This window comes from Artemia franciscana, chromosome 11 (genome assembly GCF_032884065.1).
Source record: "Artemia franciscana chromosome 11, ASM3288406v1, whole genome shotgun sequence".
NCBI lineage: Eukaryota > Metazoa > Arthropoda > Branchiopoda > Anostraca > Artemiidae > Artemia > Artemia franciscana.
Window position 1 is genome coordinate 615,540 of NC_088873.1, and position 19,216 is coordinate 634,755.

Consider the following 19,216-nt stretch of genomic DNA (forward strand, 5'->3'; position numbering starts at 1 on the left):
TTACGCTAAAGTTTGACTCTTTCTCTTAACTCTGCTTTTTAAAACAGTAAAAAACTTTAGCGTAAAGAGTGGGGTTTTGATGAGGAAGCAGCCCCTTTCATATACGAAGTAATTTCTGTTCGTTTTAAGTTTTAATGTCGCTCCTTACTTTCAGCTAAAAAACGTGTTTTTTTTATTTAATTTTTGGATGTTTTGAATTAATGCATATTTTGATCTTGGCTCTCCGCATATAAATAATTAAAACGAAATTTGCATATTAATTAATTGCAATTAATCGGAAGATTTTGAGAAAAAAGAAGCGAAGGAGGAGGTCTAGTTGCCCTCCAAGTTTTTGATTACTTAAAAAAGCAACTAGAACTTTTAATTTTTTACAAACGTTTTCATTGGTAAAAAATATACCTAACTTACGAATTAACTTACGTAACCAACTTCTATATTCGTAGGTTTTTATTGCGTATATGAGGAGGTTCAACCCTCGTCGATACGACGCTCTTTACACTAAAGCTTAGATTGTGTCCCAATTCCTTAAGAATAACCTCTGAATCCCAAAGGCCGTAGAATAAATAGTTGAAATTACTAAAAATACTTTAGCCGAAAGAGTGAGGTATAACGAGGAGGTAAACCCCTCATATGCGTAATAATTTTTGTTTGTTTTAAGTTTTAATGCTGCTCCTTACTTTCAGTAACAAAAAACCTTTCATATTTATTTTTTTCATTGTTTTTTTCAAATAAAGCTAGAAAATCCTGCGCCCCCTTCATTGAAATTCCCTTTTACCATGAGAAGTCTCTCCATGGAAATATCCTCCCATGTAACCCCATCCCCCCTCAACTCTTCCCCTAAACAAAAAAAAATCCCCTGAAAACGTCTGCACACTTCCCAGTAACTATTACTATATGTAAACACAGGTCAAAGTTTTCAACTTGCAGCCCCTCCCACGGTGACTGCGGGGGAGTAAGTCGTCCCTAAAGACATAGTTATTAGGTTTTTTGACTATGGTGAATAAAATGGCTATCTCAGAATTTTAATCTGGTGACTTTGGGAAAAAATGAGCGTGGGAGGGGGCCTAGGTGCCCTCCAATTTTTTTGGTCGCTTAAAAAGGGCACTAGAATTTTTAATTTTCGTTAGAATGAGCCCTCTCGCAAGATTCTAGGACCACTCAGTCGATGCGATCACCCCTGGGGAAACAAACAAAAAAACAAAAAAACAAATAAACACGCATTCGTGATCTGTCTTCTGGCAAAAAATGCGAAATTCCACATTTTTGTAGACAGGAGCTTGAAACTTCTACAATATGAGTCTCTGATACGCTGAATCTAATGGTGTGATTTCGTTAAGATTGCATGACATTTAGGGGGTGTTTCCTCCTATTTTCTAAACTGAGGCAAATTTTCTCAGGCTCGTAACTTTTGATGGGTATAACTGATCTTGATGAAACTTGTATATTTAAAATCAGCATTAAAATGCGATTCTTTTGGTGTAACTATTGGTATCAAAATTCCATTTTTAGAGTTTCGGTTACTATTGAGCCGGGTCGCTCCTTACTACAGTTCGTTACCACGAACTGTTTGATACGATGGTTTATTTCAGAAAGTTAGACTTTTGTTTTGAAAAGAGAATATAGTACTTCTTGAAGAATTGTTCTGCAAAGGCAAAACTTTAAGATAAAAAATGGAGTTTTTGGGGAGATGGTAGCCTTCCTCATATTTACGATAGTTCTGTGTGTGGTATTAAAATTATCACGAATTAAATTTAAAACAAAATAATAAAAGTAAAAAGAAAGTTTGAAACTTAAATGAAAAGAAATTATTTACGTATACAAGGGATGTTGCCCCCTCCTTTACGCAAACGTTTGACTTCCTTTACTCTAAAGTTTGACTTATTACCCCTAAGGCTTCCACAACTAATGCTCAGACACAAAGAAAATTCGAATGGAATAAAACTATTTTTCCAAGTACCTCATTGTGGGAGAGCTAATTAATGCGCATTGACTTTAACCGATAAAAATTTCAGTTAAAACACCTTAGAAGCTAATCAGATATATTAATTACAATTAGTCCTTAACTTTGTTACACTCAAAAACACTGTCAGCAAAGCACTATAAGACTTTAGTGTTGACTGCGGAGGGTTGAGGAAGTAGACAACCCCCTCATATACGGAGTATTCTTGTTGATTCTAAGTTCTTATGTCGCTCTTTACTTTCAGTTGAAAAAAACTTTGTTTGTTCAACTCTTTGAAAAAATTGATTTCTCTTTTAGCTATATATTTAATCAATTAAACTTCTAAAGGTGCTCATATCAAGGGATTGACGTTAATGCAAAAAATGTAAAAATTTTGCATTTTTGTCCCCAGGAAAGGCAGTTATGACTTCCGTCTTTATTATTCTCTTTTTTGGTGATGATCCTATCAAATAAGCTTAGATCATCGACAGAGGGCTCATTCAAACGAAAATTTGAAGTGTTAATTCTGAGTAACAAAACAGATTGCGCCACAGGAAAGTAGTTTTTCCTGCTAATTTGTGGTATCAAACAATAATTTTTGACCAAAAACAGGCTCCTTGGGGCATTCCATTCATTTGAAGGGTTATGCTACAGCTAAAAACTTGAATAATAATTATCCAATAAAAGAGAATAATCCGAATTAGAAGCTCATTTCGCTATTTAACCAGTAGCCAAACATTTACACAGTCTGCTCACGTTTTAAATGCTCTTCTTATCCATCAAAACTGATTATTTTTTTCTGTCTTTTTTTTAGGATGATCGGCGGATAAACTCACATCATTATCAATAAAATATTTGGAGGCTAGCCAAATAAAGATTAAAGCTGTTGCATAAGATACTCTTTCTTTAATGTGACAATAAGACTATTAAAGTGTCAGGTGCAACTAGAATGTAACACCAGGAACAACTGTTATAATGACATAAAAAAAACGACCTGCCAAACGTTATCTGCACATTGTTAATGCCAACTATGAAATAAACCTTGATGCTCATGAATGGGAATCCATGTTTTAACTATCGGACTTGAACTTGCAAAAGAAGAAATGATTTTGACAATATCTTATCCTCATTTTGGTCAGAAATAAATATCAGGTTTCATGTTTTGACCACAGAAGCTGCATGGAAATTTTTCCAGGTTAAGGGGGGGTCAGTAAAAGGTCTGATAATATCAAAAGGAAATACTTTCTGTAATAGTTAGTAATATATTTATTACCATGAGAATTACTTGGTCTTGAACAGATCCCAGGACAAATGGTGGACATGCACACGGTGAGCATGTTTCAAAATGACTATTAATTATTATTACTATTAAATTCATTTTTCATATGGCCTCGTGCCACCTGGTCGCTCCCTGACGACACCTTGATTTAGACCTTCAACGATTATGGTTCTATAAAGTGACTCCAAATGATTGTAAGAGCTTTTAATGATTGTGTATTTCATGTTAAAAATCCATGGCATACCAGACACGGGGCTTACGGACGGACATTTGTTATTTTACGGGGGGCCTCAAGAATCTTCTGCAATTAGCTAAGTGCCTTTAATCTCATTTCATGTACTATTTTATTTAGACTAAATTTTGGATGAAAAAAAGCGAAAAGAGATTACTTACTCTGTCAATACTTTCTCTGGTTCTGAGTATAAATCGAGTATTAATTTTTTCCCTTGGGAGTGGCAGTAAGTTGAATGGTCTGTGAACCGGGTCATACCATTCATCAGTTATTCCTATACATCCAAGGTCATCGTAACATACTTGATCACCTCTTGATGCAAAGTTTTTCAGGACGTTAGGTATAGATGATGGTGGTAAATAGGCTTAAAAAAGAGACAATATACTATATACAATATATACAATATTATACAATATATATGCAATATTAATAATATTGATATAATACAATATTAATTATAAATAAATATTATATTTATTATAAATTATGTAAATATTAATTATTATTAGTTATCAATTATAAATATTAACATTATAAATTATTAATTATTAATTATAAATACAATACAATATTAATATAAATACAATATTATACAATATACTATACTTATTTGTTTTTTAAGAAAATAGAAAGAAAAAGGCAAGCTAATTTTCACTTTGACAATGTGCAACACACATAAATAACTCTGAACACCAATTTCCAGCCACTAAGAAAAAAAATAAATCGAACCGGTAACAAAAAAAACTATGACCCCTTCTTCTTCTGTTAATCTGAATAGCACCATCCACAAAGAGCTTGACCTAACTTTTCATCTTTCTCCAGAAAATCCTCTGACCCTCCATCCCTTAGTCATTGCTTAAAGTACGTACATAACATAAAGCGAAGATATCAAACAATTCGTGGTAACTACTACTACTACTACTAATAACTCACTGCAGCACCAAGCCGCCTGAGGCCAACACAGCTACGCACGCTCCTCCTCCAACCTAATCTATTTAAAGCCTCCCTCTTTACACCCTCCCAGGAAGTTCCCATTTCCTTTAAATCCTTTATATGACATCCTCCCAACCCAGACAAGGACGACCTGCTTTCCGTGTAGCCCCAGACGGTTGGCCAAAAAGGACAATCTTCGGTAATCTGTCATCCTTCATCCGTAGAACGTGGCCTAGCCATCTCAACCTTTCTTTCATTATAGCCCCAGAAAGCGGGATTGAACCACACTTTTCGTACAACCTACTGTTTGAAATACGGTCAGTCAGCCGGGTACCCAGAACAATCCGTAGGCAATTTCTCTGGAAAACATCTAGTAAATTTTCATCTGCTTTTCGGAGTGTCCATGCTTCAGAGCCATATTTGACCACTGTCATCACTGTAGCTTCCAATATTCTAATCTTGGTTTGTAGGCTTATCTTTCTATTCTTCCAAACTTTTTTTAACTGTGAAAAAACACCCTGAGCTTTAGCTATTCTACTTTTAACATCTTCACTGCTCCCACCATCTTTACTAATAATACTACCAAGGTAACTGAAGCTCCCAACCTGATCAATCTTTTCGTTACCTAAGGTCACCTGTTCATCTTCACTTATTCCTAACCTTAGTGACTTAGTCTTCTTAACATTAATTTTCAAGCCTATTTTAGCACCCTGAACTCGTAAAACCTCTAAAAATTCATTCATTTTGCTCACACTTTCATCTAATATGCTTAAATCATCAGCATAATCTAAGTCCAGGAGCGTTCTTCCTCCCCATTTGATTCCATGGTCTCCAATTTCCTTTCCTGTGCTCCTTAAGACGAAGTCCATCAAAATGATCCATATAAAGGGGGATAGAACACAACCCTGCTTAACTCCTGATTTAATACAAAACCAGTTGCTAACCTCATTTCCTACCTTAACCGCAGCAGTATTATTCTCGTACATAGCGCAAATCACTTTAATGTATTTTTCTGGTATACCATATAACGATAAGACCTTTGTTAACGCTGTTCTATCAACAGAATCGAAAGCTTGCTCATAATCGATAAAACTAAGGACCAAAGGTGTTTGACAACGAAGGGACTTCTCAATTATTAACCTAAGAGTGAAAACATGGTCGACACATCCTCTACCTTTTCTAAAACCGCATTGTTCTTCCCTTAAAACTTTGTCTACAGCATGTCTCAGTCTAAAAAGTATCATATTACTCAGTAATTTGCTACCTACAGAGACCAGACTAATGCCTCGATAATTCCGACATTCACTCTTGTCACCTTTCTTATACAGTGGTTTAATTAAGGTTTTCCTAAAATCATTGGGTACTTCCCCTTTTTCAAAAATCATGTTCATAATCTTCAGTAGCTTATTCCTAACCTCAGAGCCACCATATTTAAGGTGTACTAAAGAGCGACCCGGCCCAATAGTAACTGAAACTCTAAAAAACTGAATTTTGCTACTAATAGTTACATCAAAAGAATCGTATTTTTTGTTAATTTTAAGTATACAAGTCTCATTAAGTTTATATTATTACCCATCAATAGTTACGAGCCTAAGAAAATTTGCCTTACTTAGAAAACAGGGGGAAATACCCCCTAAAAGTCATAGGATCTTGAGAAAAATCATACCATCAAATTCAATGTATCAGAGAACTCTACTGTAGATGTTCCATGCTCCTATCTACAAAAATGTGGAATTTTGTACTTTAGGCCAGAAGACAGATCACGGATGCGTGTTTATTTTATTTTTTTTTCGTTTGTTTTTCCAGGGGTGATCGTATCAACCCAGTGGTCCTAGAATGTCGCAAGAGGGCTCGTTCAAACGAAAATTAAAATTCCTAATAAAGAGATCTAATAATTAGAATAAAGAAGAGGTTATATGGGAGGATTTTTTGTGGAGGAATTTATCATGAGGGACTAGAATTTCCATGAAGGGGTGTAGGATTTTCTAGCATCGTTTAAAAAAAACGATGAGAAAATAAATAAAAAAAAAAGTTTTTTCAACTTAAAGTAAGGAGCAGCATTAAAACTTAAAGGAACAGAGATTGTTACTTATTATATACGTAATAAATATACACGCTCATATACGTAATAAAAAAAAATACAAATATAGAAGTTCGTTTCGTAAGTTATTTCGTAAGTTACGTATATTTACTGCCAATAAAAACATTCGTAAAAAAATTTAAAGTTCTAGTTGCCTTTTTAAGTAACCAAAACTGTAGGGCTTTTTTTTCTCACTACATTTCTCAACTTCTACTCGATTGGTCCGCCATTAGAAACCCGGGTTTCTAACAATGGTCATCTACTGGCATCTCAGGTTTCTTTTCAATATTTGTGTTTTGCGTGTTAAACTTCTTTTCTCAACTTCTACTCGATTGCTCAGCTAGTAGAGACGCGGGTTTCTAATAACGGCTATGTACGGGAATCTCGGGTTTCTTTTTAATATTAAATAAAACAACAAGTTTTTTTTTTAACTGAAAGTAAGGAGCGACACTAAAACTTAAAACGAACAGAAATTACTCCGTGTATGAAAGGGGCTGTTCCCTTCTCAATACCCCGCTCTTTACGCTAAAGTTTGGCTCTCTCAATTTTACTTTATTAAACACTGAAAAATTTCAGCGTAAAGAGCGTTGCGTTGAGGAGGGAACAACCCCTTTCGTATGCGGAGTAATTTCTGTTCATTTTAAGTTTTAATGTCGCTCCTTACTTTCAGTCAAAAAAACTTGTTTTTTTTTAATTTAGTTTCTGAACGTTTTTGAATTAATGCATGTCTTGGTTTTGGCTCTCCGCACATGAATACTTAAAACGAAATTTGCTTTTTTTTATAAATGGCTTTTTCTTAGCTTTGATCGTCAGACGATTTTAAGAAAAAAGGAGTGGGGGGGAGGCCTAGTTGCTCTTCAATCTTTTGGTTACTTAAAAAGCCAACTAGATCTTTTAATTTTTTACGAATGTTTTTATTAATAAAAGATATACGTAACTTCCAAATTAACTTTCGTAACGAACTTCTATATTCCTATATTTTTACTACGTAGATGAGGGGGTTGGCCCCCTCGTTAATACCTTGCTAATTACACTAAAGCTTAAATTTTGTCCGAATTCTTTAAGAATGACCCCTGAATCACAAAGGCCGTAGAAGAAATAGTTGAAATTACTAAAAATACTTTAGCGTAAAGAACAGGTATTTAGTAGGAGATGAACCTCTCATATGCGTAATAATTTTCGTTCGTTTCGTTTTAATGCTGCTCCTCGCTTTCAGTTAAAAAAAAAACTTTTTTATATTTATCTTTTCATTGTCTTTTGTTTTAAATAATATTAGAAAATCCTGCGCCCCCTTCATGGAAATTTTCTCCTCTCGTGACAAATACCCCCATGGAAAAATCCTTCCACTTAGCCCCCTCCCCTCAATCCCCTTCCTAACCGGGAAAAAAATTCCTCTGAAAATTTTTGTACACTTCCCAATAACCATTACTGCATGTAAACACTGGTCAAGGTTTGTAAATTGCAGCCCCTCCCCTGGGGACTGTTGTGGAGTATGTTGTCCCCAAAGACAGAGTTATTAGGTTTTTCGACTATGCTGAGCAAAATGGCTATCTCAGAATTTTGACCCTTTGACTTTGGGAACAAATGAGCGCGGAGGGGGTCTAGGTGCCCTCCAATTTTTTTGGTCACCTGAAAAGGGCACTAGAACTTTTAGTTTCCGTTAGAATGAGCCCTCTTGCAACATTCTAGGACCACTGGGTCGATACGATCACCCCGGGGGAAAAGAAAAAAAAACAAAAACAAATAAACACGCACCCGTGATTGGTCTTCTGGCAAAAAAATACGGAATTCCACATTTTTGTATATAGGAGCTTGAAAATTCTGCAGTAGGGTTATCTGATACGCTGAATGCGTATCATTCTATGACTTTTAGGGGGTTTTCCCCCTATTTTTCAAAATAAAATCAACTTTTCATATGTAAGACTAATTTTGATGAAACTTATATATTTAAAACCAGCATAAAAATTCGATTCTTTTGATGTATCTATTAGTATCAAAGTCCCACTTTTCAAACTTTTGTTTACTATTGAGCCGGGTCACTCCTTACTGCATTGAAACTGTTTTGTTAGGTGAATCAAACAGTTCTTGATAACGAATCAAACAGTTTGTGGTAACGAGCTGTAGTAAGGAGCGACCCGGCTCAATAGTAACCAAAACTCTAAAAAACGGAATTTCGATACCAATAGTTACATCAAAAGAATCGCATTTTAATGCTGATTTCAACTATAAAAGTTCATTAAGTTTAGTTTTACCCATCAAAAGTTACGAGCCTGAGAAAATTTGCCTTTCAAAACCCTTTTCATATACGAAGTAATTTCTGTTCGTTTTAAGTTTTAATGTCGCTCCTTACTTTCAGTTAAAAAAAACTTGTTTTTTTTTATTCAATCAACAAACAAAAATGTCTCCTGAATTTATTTTTAAAGCTGTTATCAATATAGAAAAAACTTCCATGACATAAAAGTAAAATTTATCTCAATCTATTCTTTATTTATTTAATGAGAATATATTACAAAGTCATCGTAAGCTTATCTTGTTTTATTCAAAAAACGAATAATTTTTACGTAAACTTTAAGATATATAATTGCATTTAATAAATGTTTGTTTGTTTTTTAATTTATCTTATTATCGACGAGGTTTGATAGTTCTGAGTAACAAAATGCAATACAAATAGTTTCGTGGAAGATTTTTTTTCTTTACATTAAACATTAATACTCTCATTTTGTTTTTAACTATTATACAATTTATGGGTATTTTCTGACTCACCTTTTATGGTAGTTGTTATTTTACTATTTATGGATATTAATATATTGATAGAAATTATTCTACCTATTTATACTAGCTTACTTATTATTTTACTTTGTTTATTCACTGATGTTATCTCACTATTTGTAGAAATTCGGTCGTTTTGCATCTAACAATGGTAATTTCAATTTTCAATTTTTTTATATCTCTTACTACTTTGAAGCTTTTACTATTTTATCCTTTTTATTTTACCAAAACACTACTTTTTACATTTGGCACTAACAATATTATAATCAAATAGTTCGTGGTAACGAACTGTAGTAAGCAGCGACCCGGCTCAATAGTAAACGAAACTCTAAGAAACGGATGATGCTAAAAGATACATCAAAATAATTGAATTTTTATGCTGATTTCAAATATATAAGTATCGTCAAATTTAGTCTTACCCATCAAAAGTTACGAGCCTGAGAAAATTTGCCTTATTTTGGAAAATAGGGAGAAACACCCTCTAAAAGTCATAGACGAAACGAAAATCATACCATCGCATTCGGCGTATCAGAGAGCCCTACCGTAAAAGTTTCAAGCTCCTATCTACAAAAACGTAGAACTTAGTATTTTTTGCCAGAAGACCGATCACGGGTGCGTGTTTGTTGTTTTTTTTGTTTTTCTTCCCCAGGGGTCATCGTATCGACCAAGTGGTCCTAGAATGTCGCAATAGGGCTCATTCTAACGGAAATGAAAAGTTCTAGTGCCCTTTTTAAGTGACTGAAAAATTGGAGGGCACCTAGGTCCCCTCCCATGCTCATTTTTCCCAAAGTCAACGGATCAAAATTTTAACTAGCCTAAGACCCCTTTTTTTCTCTACCTCTTATACATTCGAGTAAGTGTCGAAACAATGACATGCGGTCTCAGCCTAAGTACTGGCATTTGAGGCAGAGCTGATATTCTTGTCTTAGAGTCTCCCCTTAGAATTTGAAATTTAAAGACCACCTTACCCCCTATATTTCCCTGAATCGCAGCTACTGGGCTTGTATCCCTCGAATTAAATATTTAGCTTTTACTAATGGTTTATCGCTTATATTGGGACTCTATTTAGATTATCTTTCTTTGATTTTGCATATCTAGTGGGTTTTCCATGCCTAAACATGTCCACGTGCTTATTAGACACAACCATTTACCCTGTGAAACTTCAAAGCTGGCCGGTATAGGGTTAAAATATTATTGATGAAAAATTCAGACATAATTGAAACGGTATTTATGTGGCCTCTTAGTCTCGAACGTTAAGATGATTAAGAGATGAACCAATATTACAGAAGTTAGCCCAGCACTTATAGCCTTCTCCATTCATTTAGAAGGCTATATATATGTATCTGGGATAAAGCATTTAGTATGGGTGCTGAGGGTCTAAATCTTCCCCACTTATTGTGGAAGTGATCGCTCATTCATGAAACCAGTATTTTCATTTTTGATAAGCAAATACACTAAAAAGGCAATTTTTCTCAAAATTTTGCTATACAAAAGTTAAATTTTAATACAATTAGTGGTGTGGGGCGGGAGGGTGAAGCACTCTGCTAATATTTAGTATAACCCTGAAGTCAGTATTAAAAAATAAGTAAAAGTTAAATTAAAAAGAAGAAATTGGTCCACATAAAAAAGTTACATTAACTTTGATTTGAGTAAAAATTATTCTGTAAATATTAGGGCCATCACTCCCTCACACTGCCCTTTATTAATTTTATCGAAAATATTTTAGAGGGTGATATGCTATACCAGCTGGTAATTCCAAGTGTGGTATTTACTTTTAAAACGTGTGATCTGGAAATTTCATTGCTTAACGTAACTGCAAATAAATAAATTCTTTCATTTTTAAACCGTTGTGAAAAAAAATATCAAATTTTGTAATACTGCTTCTGTATTGGAGCGTTTGTTCTTGAAGCTTAGAAAAATAAAACATAAAATAAAACACATAATAAAACTCCTCGTATACAGGGTAATTCCTGTTCGTTTTCAGGGTTAATTTAGCTCCTTACTTCAATTGGAAAAACTTGCTTTCTTTATTTAAAGTCGATCTTGAGTTTTAATAACGAATTTCTGCCCTGCGATATATCACCAAAATTAGGCCCAATACACATCATTTTGTTGCGAGATCGGCATTTCGGGTTTCTTTTTAATATTTCTTTTTTACTTGTTTTACTTTTTTTCTCAACTCCTACTTGATTGCTTTATTATTAGAAACCCACGATTCTAATAACGGGCATCTCAGGTTTTTTTTTCAATATTTCCTTTTTGGTTCATATACTTTTTTTCTCAACTTCTACTCGATTGGTCCGCTATTAGAAAATCTGGATTTCTAACAACGGGCATCTCGAGTTTCTTTTCAATATTTCTGTTTTTCTTGTTATACTTTTTTTTCTCAACTTCTACTCGATTTCTCCATTATTAGAAACATGAGTTCCTAATAAAGGGCATCTACGGGAGTCTTCGGTTTCTTTTCAATATTTCTTTTTTGCTTGTTATTTCAACTTCTACTCGATTGCTCCTTAGCGGTGGCTTCAAAAATTATTTTCCAAATTTGCAACTTTAAACTGCTGTTAGGACAAAATCATATGTTCTTGCAAATACAGCTGGGCCAAGGGGACATGTTCCAATGTCTAATTATGTAAAAGCAGCTCAGTATGTCTCCAATATGTTCCTTATCAAAATAGTTTGTTATTCATTTAAAGGTAACTTTAACCAACATTAATAATATAGTTTAGTTATATTAAAATAAATTTGTTTCCTTTTCAATTATTATGTATTTCTTATTCAATTGTTGTAAATATATTTCTTTTCAATTATTTTTTCTATTTTTTTTTAACTACGCTCAATAGCTCAATACAAACTTTATCGGGGATAGAAATTTTTCTATGCCCTGTTCAAAATTATGCCGGAACTATTCGTGCATAATTTTTTTTGGAAATGTTTTGTTAGAGGCTCATCAACTGACAAACATATCTCTTGAATTTATTTTTAAAGCCGTTATCATATTGATAGAAACAATTTTATTGACATAAAAGTAAAATTAATCTCAATCTGCTCTTTATTTATTTAATGAAAACAGATTATAAATACAACGCAAGCTTATCTTTTCTCATTTAAAAAAGAATAAATTGTAAATAACTTTTAAGGTATTTACTTACATTTAATAAATGTTTGTTTGTTTTTTTTCATCTTTTTATCAATGAGATTTGACAGTTCTGAGTGACAAAATGCAACACAAGCTCTTTCGTGGAACATTTTTTTTTTTATTCAACACTAATAATTTTTGTGTTTGTTTCTAATTATTATACCACTTATGGGTATTTGTTGACTTACTTTTTATGGTAGTTGTTATTTTAGTATTCATGTATAATGTTATATTAATGGACTTCATTTTACCTATTTATTTATTTATTCTGTTTTAATTTAATTTTATTTTATTTATTCTCTTATGTTATTTCACCATTTATTGAAATTCGGTCAGTTTGTATCTAACAATGGTAATTTTTTTTAATATTTCTTACCATTGTACTGTTTTTACCATTTCATTTCTTAATTTTTATTTTACCAAAGCACTATTTTTTACATTTGACACTGATAATGTTACAATAGCGATATAAGACAGTCGCCCTCACAGATCGTCCTAGCCGAGTCGGTTGGTGCGCTGGATTTGGGATTCTTTGTCTGAAAGGACGCGGGTTCGAATCCCAGTGTACCCAATTGTTCAGTTTGGGATGGGAGTCAGTGGCGTGACTCTGTAAGCTTAGCCAGAGTCGACCCAGCTTAAAATGGGTACCTGGAGAAATCTGGGGAAGGTAAACAGGAAGGGTGTGCGAAAGCACAGGATGGTTGGCCCCCAACCCCCCATTGCACTTCCTGGCTGAAGGGCCAAGAAACGGAGATCAGCACTGCCGGTAGGGACTGTAAAGTCTAATGCCGTATCCTTTACCTTTATCCTTTTTTTTTACCTCACAGATGAAAGGCAATATTCGTTCTATTTAACTTCCTGAATAAACACATCAATTTTTAAGCTCTGATGTATAGTCTCTAAATTTGTTTGAAAAAAGGATCTTTTTTGTTTTCTCTATTTAGAGTGTGTTCAGACCCGATTACTATAGTTTAGCTAACTACAGTCAACTCAACTGTGTTTGTGACTGCAGTTCTGAAAAAGTGGGAACATCATAAATTTGCTTCTTACTCATTACCGAAGAGTATGGATAATCTATAAGATTAAAAATTGGCTCTAGTATGCACAAAAAACAACAAAAACACTATCTAGCTCTAAGCATTTTTGTTTTTTTTTCTACGTATAATAATAAGGTAAAGTTAGTCGTAGTGGCTTAGTTTGCAAGATTAGTGTGATAACAAGTAGTTGATCCAAGTATCTGAAAAAAATCATAAGCACGAAGCTTGAAAAAATGCCAAGAAACACAAAACATTGCATGGCGTTGGTGTTTTTTTTACGGACACTAGCAGCATTTTCAACTCTTATAAGTGTCCCCTACTCTTTGGTCAGTAGTACAACTGTCAGGTTGTCAGGCAAAATTACTAGAGGTATTTACATAGAAGCCTTTTTAACTAGCCTAAGACCCCCTTTGTCAAACGCTAAATCCATAAGCGAAATTTTCAACACCCTTCAGTGACTATAGGCTTACTTTACGCAGTGAAAGGAGTTGAGAAAGCCCAACTAGTACTAGTGGGCAGCTAGTAGGACAAGTGGGCAAAATGATAAGAGCAGTTTTGACTACCGAGGGTAAAACGCTTGAAGTTGACCGCAGTTTAATTATGATCAACTAAAGTTTTCATAAGTAGAATAAAATTTGGTACTAGTGTCGGGATTACACGACTTATAAATAATAATATAGTTCGAGGAATCCAACTGTTGCTCGTGGGTAGAGCGTTTAAAGTAGTTGCAAATGTAGAGGTTAAAGCCCTTGAAGTTGATTATAGCATAGTCAAGTAATGTTCAAGGTCCAAACATGCTCTTACTAAATAAACATTAGATTGTAATCCATCCTTAACAAATCGAACGTCACTTCGTAAAAATAAGTTAAAATAGTTGAATTTAAAGAAAAAGAGGTACAACCCATGTAAAATTTCAAGCATTTTTGCAGGGGTGAAATTTTTTGCAGGGTGAAAAATTTCAGCTGTGGTATTAAATATATTTAATTCAGCCCTGAACAGTTCCTATTTACATTAGACTGACCAAAACTCTCTACTCTTCCGCACGTATTTACCGTGCCATTACAGGATGTGCGCCTCTTCTGGGGTAATCAAAAAGCAACTTGGAAATTTTTCTGCTGACATAATCACTAAGAACCAGTCCTGAACTGATCTTTTGGGTCTTACCTCGTTGTTTTAGACTAGGAGTATTATAATCATCTACCTAACTCAAAATTCTACAGAGAAATATGGTGATTTCTGTATTGCTAGACTTTTTCCTTCTCCCTTTTGTGATAACTCAAATCTGTGAGGTACGACGCACGGTACCCCATGTCGTGTAGGGGTACCTTCACTTCTTTGTTGACTAGCCAAGTTCATAACTACTAAGCTGCTATTCAGATGAAGCTAAAACTTAGTTGTGATCATGCCTAGGGTCTAGGGATGTCTTCTCACACTCTCTCTTGATTTGGCCCATGTAAAAGCGAAGACTCCTATTGGGCATTTTACTTGTTGGCAAAGATGTCTACCTCTTCACCTTTCCTCAAATATACTTGAGACGAGTCACAGACTGTTTACCCAACCCAATGACAAGGGTTTAGTGCACTAGTTTCTGACACTGTCCTAGTATTATTTTTTTGGGTGGAGGATGATTTTAAATATTTCTTAAGAATTAGTAAGAATTCTTAACCATTGTCTTTAACATCACACCTTCGTCGCTGCTTCCCAAGGGATGAAGCTCGAGGGATGGTCAGGCTTCAATGTTTCAGATCAAAGGCTGGTTGGTAGTCCTTTGGATATCCTTATTGGAGTAGACCACACCAGAATTCTGCTCTTCCGTTTCAAACCATCTCAATTTGAAACCGCAAGTTAATGTATTTAGCGGCAAGGTTTGGTAATTCCTCTTTGTGAGGCACGAAAATCAGTAATTCCTTTTGGGGGACCAACCAGAATTCTGCTCTTCCGTTTTCAAACCATCTCAATTTGAAACCACAAGTTAATGTATTTGGTAATTCGTCTTTGGAAGGTACGAAAACCAGTAATTCCTTTTGGGGGACCACACCAGAATTCTGCTCTTCCGTTTTAAACCATCTCAATTTGAAACCACAAGTTAATGTATTTAGCGGCAAGGTTTGGTAATTCCTCTTTGGGAGGCACGAAAACCCTTTCCTACTGGGGGACCACACCAGAATTCTGCTCTTCCGTTTCAAACCATCTTAATTTGAAACCACAAGTTAATGTATTTAGCGGCAAGGTTTGGTAATTCCTCTTTGGGAGGCACGAAAACCAGTAATTCCTTTTGGGGGACCACACCAGAATTCTGCTCTTCCGTTTCAAACCATCTCAATTTGAAACCACAAGTTAATGTATTTAGCGGCAAGGTTTGGTAATTCCTCTTTGGGAGGCACGAAAACCAGTAATTCCTTTTGGGGGACCACACCAGAATTCTGCTCTTCCGTTTCAAACCATCTCAATTTGAAACCACAAGTTAATGTATTTAGCGGCAAGGTTTGGTAATTCCTCTTTGGGAGGCACGAAAACCCTTTCCTACTGGGGGACCACACCAGAATTCTGCTCTTCCGTTTCAAACCATCTTAATTTGAAACCACAAGTTAATATATTTAGCGGCAAGGTTTGGTAATTCCTCTTTGGGAGGCACGAAAACCAGTAATTCCTTTTGGGGGACCACACCAGAATTCTGCTCTTCCGTTTCAAACCATCTCAATTTGAAACCACAAGTTAATGTATTTAGCGGCAAGGTTTGGTAATTCCTCTTTGGGAGGCACGAAAACCCTTTCCTACTGGGGGACCACACCAGAATTCTGCTCTTCCGTTTCAAACCATCTTAATTTGAAACCACAAGTTAATGTATTTAGCGGCAAGGTTTGGTAATTCCTCTTTGGGAGGCACGAAAACCAGTAATTCCTTTTGGGGGACCACACCAGAATTCTGCTCTTCCGTTTCAAACCATCTCAATTTGAAACCACAAGTTAATGTATTTGGTAATTCGTCTTTGGCAGGTACGAAAACCAGTAATTCCTTTTGGGGGACCACACCAGAATTCTGCTCTTCCGTTTTAAACCATCTCAATTTGAAACCACAAGTTAATGTATTTAGCGGCAAGGTTTGGTAATTCCTCTTTGGGAGGCACGAAAACCAGTAATTCCTTTTGGGGGACCACACCAGAATTCTGCTCTTCCGTTTCAAACCATCTTAATTTGAAACCACAAGTTAATGTATTTAGCGGCAAGGTTTGGTAATTCCTCTTTGGGAGGCACGAAAACCAGTAATTCCTTTTGGGGGACCACACCAGAATTCTGCTCTTCCGTTTCAAACCATCTCAATTTGAAACCACAAGTTAATGTATTTGGTAATTCGTCTTTGGCAGGTACGAAAACCAGTAATTCCTTTTGGGGGACCACACCAGAATTCTGCTCTTCCGTTTTAAACCATCTCAATTTGAAACCACAAGTTAATGTATTTAGCGGCAAGGTTTGGTAATTCCTCTTTGGGAGGCACGAAAACCCTTTCCTACTGGGGGACCAAACCAGAATTCTGCTCTTCCGTTTCAAACCATCTCAATTTGAAACCACAAGTTAATGTATTTAGCGGCAAGGTTCGGTAATTCCTCTTTGGGAGGCAGGAAAACCAGTAATTCCTTTTGGGGGACCACACCAGAATTCTGCTCTTCCGCTTCAAACCATCTTAATTTGAAACCACAAGTTAATGTATTTAGCGGCAAGGTTTGGTAATTCCTCTTTGGGAGGCACGAAAACCAGTAATTCCTTTTGGGGGACCACACCAGAATTCTGCTCTTCCGTTTCAAACCATCTCAATTTGAAACCACAAGTTAATGTATTTAGCGGCAAGGTTTGGTAATTCCTCTTTGGGAGGCACGAAAACCAGTAATTCCTTTTGGGGGACCACACCAGAATTCTGCTCTTCCGTTTCAAACCATCTCAATTTGAAACCACAAGTTAATGTATTTAGCGGCAAGGTTAGGTAATTCCTCTTTGGGAGGCACGAAAACCCTTTCCTACTGGGGGACCACACCAGAATTCTGCTCTTCCGTTTCAAACCATCTTAATTTGAAACCACAAGTTAATGTATTTAGCTGCAAGGTTTGGTGATTCCTCTTTGGGAGGCACGAAAACCAGTAATTCCTTTTGGGGGACCACACCAGAATTCTGCTCTTCCGTTTCAAACCATCTTAATTTGAAACCACAAGTTAATGTATTTAGCGGCAAGGTTTGGTAATTCCTCTTTGGGAGGCACGAAAACCAGTAATTCCTTTTGGGGGACCACACCAGAATTCTGCTCTTCCGTTTCAAACCATCTTAATTTGAAACCACAAGTTAATGTATTTAGCGGCAAGGTTTGGTAATTCCTCTTTGGGAGGCACGAAAACCCTTTCCTACTGGGGGACCACACCAGAATTCTGCTCTTCCGTTTCAAACCATCTTAATTTGAAACCACAAGTTAATGTATTTAGCTGCAAGGTTTGGTGATTCCTCTTTGGGAGGCACGAAAACCAGTAATTCCTTTTGGGGGACCACACCAGAATTCTGCTCTTCCGTTTCAAACCATCTCAATTTGAAACCACAAGTTAATGTATTTAGCGGCAAGGTTTGGTAATTCCTCTTTGGGAGGCACGAAAACCAGTAATTCCTTTTGGGGGACCACACCAGAATTCTGCTCTTCCGTTTCAAACCATCTCAATTTGAAACCACAAGTTAATGTATTTAGCGGCAAGGTTTGGTAATTCCTCTTTGGGAGGCACGAAAACCCTTTCCTACTGGGGGACCACACCAGAATTCTGCTCTTCCGTTTCAAACCATCTTAATTTGAAACCACAAGTTAATGTATTTAGCGGCAAGGTTTGGTAATTCCTCTTTGGGAGGCACGAAAACCAGTAATTCCTTTTGGGGGACCACACCAGAATTCTGCTCTTCCGTTTCAAACCATCTCAATTTGAAACCACAAGTTAATGTATTTGGTAATTCGTCTTTGGCAGGTACGAAAACCAGTAATTCCTTTTGGGGGACCACACCAGAATTCTGCTCTTCCGTTTTAAACCATCTCAATTTGAAACCACAAGTTAATGTATTTAGCGGCAAGGTTTGGTAATTCCTCTTTGGGAGGCACGAAAACCAGTAATTCCTTTTGGGGGACCACACCAGAATTCTGCTCTTCCGTTTCAAACCATCTTAATTTGAAACCACAAGTTAATGTATTTAGCGGCAAGGTTTGGTAATTCCTCTTTGGGAGGCACGAAAACCAGTAATTCCTTTTGGGGGACCACACCAGAATTCTGCTCTTCCGTTTCAAACCATCTCAATTTGAAACCACAAGTTAATGTATTTGGTAATTCGTCTTTGGCAGGTACGAAAACCAGTAATTCCTTTTGGGGGACCACACCAGAATTCTGCTCTTCCGTTTTAAACCATCTCAATTTGAAACCACAAGTTAATGTATTTAGCGGCAAGGTTTGGTAATTCCTCTTTGGGAGGCACGAAAACCCTTTCCTACTGGGGGACCAAACCAGAATTCTGCTCTTCCGTTTCAAACCATCTCAATTTGAAACCACAAGTTAATGTATTTAGCGGCAAGGTTCGGTAATTCCTCTTTGGAAGGCAGGAAAACCAGTAATTCCTTTTGGGGGACCACACCAGAATTCTGCTCTTCCGCTTCAAACCATCTTAATTTGAAACCACAAGTTAATGTATTTAGCGGCAAGGTTTGGTAATTCCTCTTTGGGAGGCACGAAAACCAGTAATTCCTTTTGGGGGACCACACCAGAATTCTGCTCTTCCGTTTCAAACTATCAAACAG

General features: G+C 35.9%; 1 protein-coding gene across 2 annotated transcripts in view; it reads right to left on the minus strand.

Moving 5' to 3' along the window:
* The window catches only part of LOC136032652 (pancreatic triacylglycerol lipase-like), a 73,137-nt gene that overhangs the window by 42,906 nt on the left and 11,015 nt on the right, over positions 1 to 19,216 (minus strand). For both annotated transcript variants that reach the window (XM_065712937.1, XM_065712936.1), the window contains exon 3: positions 3,612 to 3,814. In XM_065712937.1, coding sequence (XP_065569009.1) covers positions 3,612 to 3,814 — 203 coding nt within the window. The remainder of the gene's footprint in view (positions 1 to 3,611; positions 3,815 to 19,216) is intronic.